Source organism: Nematolebias whitei, chromosome 21 (genome assembly GCF_014905685.2).
Source record: "Nematolebias whitei isolate Nwh7 chromosome 21, NemWhi1, whole genome shotgun sequence".
In the NCBI taxonomy this organism is placed as follows: domain Eukaryota; kingdom Metazoa; phylum Chordata; class Actinopteri; order Cyprinodontiformes; family Rivulidae; genus Nematolebias; species Nematolebias whitei.
The window spans coordinates 584,709-593,441 of record NC_056518.1 but is presented as its reverse complement, the minus strand read 5'-3'; the positions used below and the strand labels follow the sequence as shown (position 1 = coordinate 593,441).

Sequence of the window (8,733 nt, the reverse complement as noted above, 5' to 3'; positions counted from 1 at the left end):
TATTCTGGTCATTTTTAAGAGACATTTTACCAATTTGTAATTAATAGTTAGTATGTTATATCTGTGAGATTAGTTTTAGAGTACAGGGTATGGGGAAAAGGGCAAAAGTCTTTGTCCAGGCAATGTTAAAGGCCAGCCAAATGGGGGCCTATTTTAGATAATTACTGAGGCTTATAAACAACCTTTGCATGTTTGCATGTCATAGTTTACTTAGTGTGCTTCTGTTTTCTCTACCAAAATATAAAATTTTCATAATAAGACAGACAAATTCACCTGACCAGGTACAGCACATCAATCTGCCAACATCAAGCTGCCCTCTTCTTCAACTTTAAACGCTTTCATTTGTATGTTATCATTTCACTTCTTTCTTTTCCTGCTCCTTACCACCAATTTGTATTGCTTGTCATGCATTTACCTTCCTCTGAAATCACTCATTTTTCTTGTTTCCCTGTTTAATCTTTTCTCTCTTCAGTCACCAGTGTTAGTTTCAATAACATTTGTCCAGAGACTCGTGAGATATTTTACTAAAAACGCACACACACACACACACACAGGCACGCATGCACGCACACACACGCACACACACAGGCAATAACATTATTGTCCATCATCACCTTCCATGTCGGGTGATAATAAAGTTTTGACAATAATTCTCTCTGAGAGATTTTAATATCACATCATGTAGTCACGGTAACAGACAACACAATATTTGCACTTTCCAAAAGCAAAACCAAGAACACAAAATAGATTAATCTCCAGTAGACATCAGTCTTTTATGTACAGTGGAACCAGCTGATCTCATGAAGAAGACAATGTGGACAACAGAACGACAGAATGTGGAGACGATGAGCTATTTGATGGGTGACTCCAAAATCTCCTCGTACTCCTCCCTCTGGTGCCGCCCACCAACTCGAGAGGGAAGCAGCTTCAAGGCCACCAGCCAGCCAACACTCAGCACTATCATCACATTCCCCACCACCTCAGGTGCAGCAGGGACTGAAGAAAGCATGGCCAGATGAAGGAGCATGGCGATGGTTACTTCCAGGCTTTGAGAGGCTGAGACCAGAGCTGGGTGAAGACGGGTGAGACCGTGGGTCATTCCCAAGAAGGCTGCTACAGAGCAGACCACCAAACCCAGGATGAGGCCCCAGGCTGGAGCACTCAATGGCCAGGAACAGCCCTCATGGAGCAGAACTAGAGTTGCTGGAGTCAGCAGGCACCCGGTCCAACTCACCGTAAACAAAGCAGTACTGACTCCAACCCTGTCTTTCAGCGAGCGATACCCGACCAAAGCCAATGCCATCCACAACCCAGCAAGAGCTGAAAGAGACCATCCAAAAGCTCCTTTCCAGAATGCAACTGGGTCAACTGGTGAATTGGAAAAGCTTTCATCAGTAGTGGGAAGCAACAGGAGCCCCAAACCACATAGACCCACAGCTAGGGTTATCCCATCAGTCAATCCCAGTCTTTCTTCCAAGAGCAGGAAGGCCAGGGTTGCAGACAGTGCTGTTGTTGCCAGGCGCCATGTTGCTGCACCGTTTCCAGAGGAGATGAAGGTTAATGAAGAGTAGGCACAACAGAGGGAGAGGGAGTAGGCCACGCCATAGCAGAGCAAACGTAATCGATATCCCTTTGGTCCGAAAGGGTTCTGCCCCCTGTGCAGAGGCACTGCCAGAGATAGGAGCTGTACGATGGACCGCACCAAGAGGATGAACAAGGGTCCAAGGCCGAAGCGTTCTGAGGCGAGGCAGGTCAGAGCAATCAAACAGCCATGTGCCAGTGCAGCGCCAAGCAGTCCCAGCCAGGTGAGGCGAGACGCAGACACCGAAGCCTCACCAAAACTGGCCAACTGTTCCCCGACTCCTTTGCCAGACCCCTTTGCTGCTTTGGTTCCCCCCTCGCTCACTTCTCCTCCAGTAGGCTGGAGTTTATGGGATGCATCCTTGTTTTTGTCTTTAGAGCCGAACATTGTTAAAGGCCACTTCCTGCTTTCAGTCAGTTGTTTCCTGTCTGACGTCTCCTCCACAAAGGAACCAAAGTCCTCAAAAGATGGAGCATCATCGTAGCCTTCATCTCCAGGCTGGGGAAAGTGTGTGTGTATTCCAGGTTGCTGCGTGGTGTACTTGGCTGTAACTGTATGAGGATGGATCTTCACTCTCTTTTTGGGTCCACTTAAAAGGTGAGTGGACTCCATTTTAAAACCTCACCTACACCTGAAAGAGAAATAAAACACGCTTAAAATCATTTTCAAGTTCAAGGTCCAACATTCCTCCAAAGAATGCATGTCACCCACCATGCCAAAGTTTTAGCCTAGGTTTTTAGACTAATATAATCTTTTGTTGAAAAAAATGACCTTGAAATTAATGTGCACAACTTCATGCTACATCGCATTATGTCACGTATGTGTTGTAAATGACTCTCAGCTACTACCACATCAAACTTAACCCAAGATCTGTAAAGTTGACTGAGTCATTGCCATTTTTGTGTTAGAGTCGATTAGCTGAGGCTGATGTTTTGAACTGGACTGACTCCAAACGTTAAACATTTATATGTATATCCAATGATTATTTCTGAAAGTTTTATTAAAATTCATTCACTGGTTAAATATATATTTAGGTAATAAACAAACAGAATTAATTGATTCAGAATAGTTTATATATAGTCAGTTTGTGCTTAGATAATATGTTGGGTATCAAGCTGTTTGTCTCATCTGTGGAGGAGGACACATCACATGTGTCCCTGTGATAGACTGGAGACATGTCCAGGGTGTCTCCCACCTCTCACACAGTGATAGTTGGATATGGACATCAGTGACCCCCGTGACTCGAAAAGGAAGAAGTGGGTAAAGATAATGGATGGATGGATGGATGGATGGATGGTATGAGCTGCTGCCTTTCCATTTTTAGATCAATATCAATATAAATGACTGAGCCATAGCTACTTTTTTGTTTGATAAAATTGTTTAGCTGTGGCAGCCATCTTTAATCAGGTTGACTCTAACAGTTAATCAGTTGATGATTGCTTTCTGAGAGTTTGATGAAAAATGTCCACTGGTTTATGGGGTATTTTGCGAACATGAACACAGAGGCACATACAGAGACATGGGCAAAACCATGATCATTTACTTTTACATTGTGGCAATAAATACTCTCCTGCAAATCCTCCCACTCGTCACGCTGTCTGTCTCTGGGATCCATCTTGGTGTCTCATATATCTTTAATATCTGAGATAATAATAGCAGTGACTCATGCCTTCCAATGTCTGCCACTGAATGTACGTGAGCGTTTCACGTCTGACTAATCATCACTTTAACTGTTTTCTGTACATGCTAAATCCATACCATCTGAATTATATCAAACAAAAAAGGTCTTATCAGACCACTGTTTCTTCTGAGATAAGAAAACCTTCAAGGAGCTCTGTCTGTTGGCAATGATAGTTATGTAAGCAAGAGCTTCTTGTCTCATTTGTCTCATCTTTCTTTCTCTTTTGTCTGTTAAAAAATATTTCCTGTTAAAGCCATCACTTGATGTAGATCTAAAATGTATTCACTTTTGGAGTTGATTAAATTCAAGATGGCCATCACTGCTAATCAACATTAGGAAACACAGAAATGCCTATAACTCCGTCCGATTTATAGAAGTTGATCTAAAATTTCATGTGGTAGCTGAGAATCATTTAACTTTGCGCCTGACATCTCAAGATTTTGTATTAGGTTATTTTTAATATTTTATAACTTCTGTAACACAATGATTTCTGACTGTTTCAGGCTGTTCCAGTCAACCGAACATCAAGAAAGGTGCGTCACGTCATAAAAATTGAAGCCGTTCAAACATTGCACATGATCCAATAAGATCCACTGAGTTTAAACAGATATAACCTGATTAATGATCATTGTTGTAAATTGTTATTTGTTTATAGAGTGAATGCTGATTTAGTATTCACACTCGTTTCATTTTCATTTTTGGTACATTTTTTCATAGTCATGCTTTATGCTATTTTAGCAATTTATAAATCAACAAGTTCAGCTCATTCAAGTGTAGGGTGCTTTGACTTTTACTTTCTTATAACTTGTATATCTTTCAAAATATTTAACTCTATAAATATTTTCCCATAGAAGTACTTTCAATAAGCATTGTCTTTTTATGCTACATTTAGCTTATAGCAACCATTCAGCTACTTGTAGTTTTTAGCTAACTTTTTGTTACTTTTAACATATAGCTATCATTCTGCTACTTTAAGCATAAACTAGCATTTTGCTACTTTTGACTGGCCTTTTGATACTTTGAACCTATAACTAGACTTCTGAAACGTTCAGCCTTAAGGTAGTTTTTTTGACATTTTCAGATTTAGCTAGCCTTTGATGGATTAGATTTCTCTCTAGTCACCAGTGGAGCAGCACTTTTATTTCTCCAAGTGTTTTTATCAGGCATCTGTGTATTTTTGTTTCTCTGTGACTAGAAGCATTCCTGCATATTAGTGCAACTACACAGCATGAGGGCATTTAAATCCTGCTAGATATGTTTTACGTGTTAATGACTGTTCATGTTTTAAAAAATGTAATCAAAAATAGTATACGTAGTTGTCATATGCGTCGTGAGCGGTGGTGCAGGAAGATCACAGAGACTCAGAGAATAAAATAGAAATTAATTTATTGAGGAAAAACAAAACAAAGAAGTTGACGAAGCAGCAAAACTTACATGTGTGAGCGGGGAGACACGGAGGGAGACAGATCATGAAGCTTGGCAGGAAATAATGCCCAGACAACACAGAGATGCAGAACATAAAGGGACGCTAACAAGGAAACAATGACAGACACCTGGGACAGGACAATGAGGGACAGGTGCAGGAGGAGATGTTTTTCCTCACGCGCTCTCGTATGAGGCGGACGCTTTCTCTTCCCTCTCCTGTCCTCCTCCTGCTTTTTTGCTCTCTGTCTGTGTATCGGAGCTCCTGTTTTACACATCTTCCAAAATGAAAACTACTGTTATGGATCTGATCAACTGGACTTTCAACGCAATTGACAAAATCTTTTCAACAAAGCGACAGGGTCCTGGAGAGCCCTCATGTTCCACTGAGAATCTCAGTGGAACAATTGTGGCTTATCTGAATCTGACTCCCCTGGTTGCCCTCAAAAACAGGCTGACACATCAAGTTGTCCTGGGAAATGTGTAAATTAAGGAAAAGCTTTGTCTATCGCACCCCCCACCCCCAGAGAATGTCTATGGAGGCTTATAAGAACTTTGCCAGCTGAGCATATCAGGACTATGGTCTATCTGGAAGTGTTTCATGGACCGCCTTGCCATCAAATGCATTTGTAACATGTTCATAAATGTGCTTGCTGGCAGAGTTTTTTATGTCTTAACTCGTGTCCTGATAGGACAAAGTGTGAAGAGATCTGTTTTGTAATGCCACTGTCCTCTCCTCACGCCTTTGGTCCCTTTTCTATCTAAAAATGTATTCTGAAAAGGATAAGAGGCCGCGTAATCGTAGCAGCAGCTACGTCCAGTCTGCCCATCTTTCGCACGACTGAGCGGACATATTCTCGCTGTACAATGATAATAAAGTTTATTCTGATTCTGAGTTGACAACTCAAGGGTGAGCAAAAAAACAAAAGGGGTCACAAGACACTAAACAGACAGATCCTCACAACATGTTAAATTGTGAAGGCAGATTTCAGAAAAGTGTTGGTTGTCTTGTCTCAACAACTGTATTCAATACACATTATGAGTATTTTGTACTGGACTGGAGGGATGTAAAACTGGATTGTGTTCAGTTGACTGGTTTGAACTCTTATTGAACTAAAATGCCACAATTAGGAGGTTGTGTGCAATTCATTCAACCTTTATACAAGTTAATCCCATTGAGCCTCGGGGACTCACTCACAAGAGACACCTGGAGTGTGTGTTGTGCTAGCACCTCAAATATAGGTCCAAGCCTGTAAAATCAACGGAGTTAGAGCTGTTTGTGTGTTGTCTAAAATAAGTTTGCTGTGACGGCCATCTTAAATTAGGTTGTGTTCAAAAGTTCATACTTTTAGAAGTAATGCAATAACTGTTTCCCAAGAGTTTCATTAAAATCCATCCAGTGAGTCCTTCTTTAGATAGAGAACTTTACTTATTGGCTTTTTTATAAACGTGAATGTAAAATTCCCTGAGACAACTTTGTTGTGATTTGGTGCTCTATAAATAAACTGAATTGAATTGATTCATGAGATATTTTGCTAACAGACAACGCACACACTGACATGGGCAAAATAAATAAATAAACAAACAAACAAACCATAAAGAAGAAGAAAGAATCAGGATGATGTCTCCACAGTCAGATGATGCTGTCAGTGCTGCTGCCATCCTGCCACAACCCATGAGCAGCACCTTCACCATGTCACCAGCCACCAGGTGAACATGTCCTGCTGCTGACTCATTTTACAGCTGTTCTTTAATGAAATGATATTAATGGAGCAGCATGATGGTTCATTCTGCTGCTTCCAGAGCCTAAACTTGAACTAACCAGAAAATAACTGGAAATGTGCGTTTAGTTTGCGATGATGCGGCGTGACGCGTTCTTTTCAAGGTTATGCTTTTCTCCTGGGGTTATACCCACGATCACAGCTACGTGGACGCAAACACTGAAAACCACCCAGAATGCGCGCTCAGATTAAGAAGGCACCGTAATAACGCTATTCCTAATTCGATTGGATTTATTTCGACGGCACGCGGCGAAGCCAACACCTCCAGAATCAGCCGGTGGATTATGCTCGTGACAGGTTGTGCTTTGAATTAACGCATTAAATATGATGTAATAACTCCGTCGCAACAATTCAATCAAATTTTTGAATGGGGAAGAAGCGCGCGCCCGCTCATCGGTGAGCTGGCCGACAGCTGAACGTGAACGCGCTCTTGTTACCTGTAACACAAGACGAGCTTCAATCGTGAGTTGTTTCCTGAATTCACTCACCTGCTCCGCTTGAATCAGGTCTGAAGTTCACCAGCGGGTGCTCTGGTTTACTGAGCGCCTCAAACGCCTCATCACCTCGTGCTTGTCTCTTAATGTCCACTCCTTGTCCCCAGCGGTGCCGGGGTCTCCAGGGGCACTGCTCACACTACACCTCCCTCCGGAGACAGATGCTGTTTTCTGGGAGCCTGCTGTCCGCGTGCATCCCTCCCCCTGCTCAGAGAGGACACTGGGGGAGAGGGAGCTCTCATCCAGTGTGGGGGAGAGCGAGCTCTCATCCAGTGTGGGGGAGAGAGAGGGAGCTCTCATCCAGTGTGGGGGAGAGAGAGGGAGCTCTCATCCAGTGTGCGAGCATGCGCCGGAGCCTCTGCGTGTACCTCCCGCCGCTTGCAGCTCGAGGGCTTCATTGTGCACAAGAACAGGTCCCAAACTACATCACTTCAGATACACTTTCAAATTCAATTACAGTGAATTCAATTTGGATTAACTCATTTCAGTTCAATCTAAGAGAGTCACGTGGCGCAGTCGGTAGAGCTGTTCCCTCTAAGAGAGAAGGTCGCTGGTTTGAATCCCGGATGGAGGCCTCTCTGGGTGCAGTTTGCCTGTTTTCTCAGTGCATGCCTGGGTTTTCTCTGGGTGCACTGGTTTCCTCCCACAGACCAAAAACATGCATGTTAGACTGAATGGTAACTCTGAATTGCTCCTAGATGATGGTTGTCTGGCTCTGTCCCTGTGATGGACAGGAGATCTGTCCAGGGTGTACTCTGCCTCTCACAGTGGGCGGCTGTGGCTCAGTGGTTACAGCAGTCGTCCTCCCATGCGAGAGTTGGCGGTTTGATTCCACCAGCAGTCACATGCCCAAGTGTCCCTGGGCAAGACACTGAACCCCTCATAGCCTCTGATGTGTGTCCCATCAGTGTCTGAATGTGATAGAGCTCTGATTATTCTTTGTGTAGATCTAGTATAGAGCTGCATGAATGTGTAAATGAGGCACAGATTGTGTTGTAAAGTGCTTTGAGTATCTTGATGAGATAGAAAGGTGGTGTATAAGTGTTATAAGTGTATAATTGTTTATTGTTGTTGCTGTTGTCCATTGTTGTCATCTTTCTTTGTTAAATCAGGTCTCTCTTGTAAATGAGTCCTCGAGGCTCAATGGGATTTACCGTGTAAATAAAGGTTGAATGAATAAGTGCAGTCCATTTACAGTGAGTGCTGCATATGGCACCAGTGACCCCAGTGACCCATAAAGGAAGAAGCGGGTAAACTTAATGACACAATCCTCAGTCTTTAGACCCATTGGCAGGCAGGCGAGCAAGGCAGGAGCTTAAGATAAAATGATTTATTTTAAACAACAAAAAGGCTGGCGTGGCAGCATAAAACTTACAAAAAGGGATCAGGCAAAAACAAGACAGGCACAGATTCACACGGATAACCAGACCAACAGGAGCAGAGGAAGACTGGGTCGTCTGTGCATAACAGGACAATGAGCGGACGCAGAGTGGAGGAGAGAAGAGCTTTTTATAAGGAGAGGGGGTAAGTAGAGCACCTGGGCAGGTAGCTGATGAGGGACAGGTGTGAATGATAAAGACTGGAGAGGCACACTGAGGAATGAGTGGAAACTGGCAGAGAATACAGATTCAGAAACACCAGGACAGAATGAACCAGCACAATGTAAATAAATATAAAAAGCATAAGGGGAAGACAGAAATGGAAAGACAGACAAGGACAGAGTGTGACACTTAATGGATGAATTCAATTTAATTCTGTTCATTTAAACAATGC

At 42.9% G+C, this 8,733-nt stretch overlaps 1 protein-coding gene across 1 annotated transcript; it reads right to left on the bottom strand.

Moving 5' to 3' along the window:
- Window positions 1-696: 696 nt before the first annotated feature.
- LOC119427128 (solute carrier family 35 member G2) lies at window positions 697-7,176 on the bottom strand. The gene is made up of 2 exons (XM_037694707.1): window positions 6,955-7,176; window positions 697-2,213 (listed from the first exon to the last, which is right to left on the bottom strand). Exon 2 carries the CDS (start codon window positions 2,192-2,194, stop codon window positions 851-853), a length of 1,344 nt encoding a protein of 447 aa, XP_037550635.1. The 5' UTR covers window positions 2,195-2,213; window positions 6,955-7,176; the 3' UTR covers window positions 697-850.
- Window positions 7,177-8,733: the final 1,557 nt, after the last annotated feature.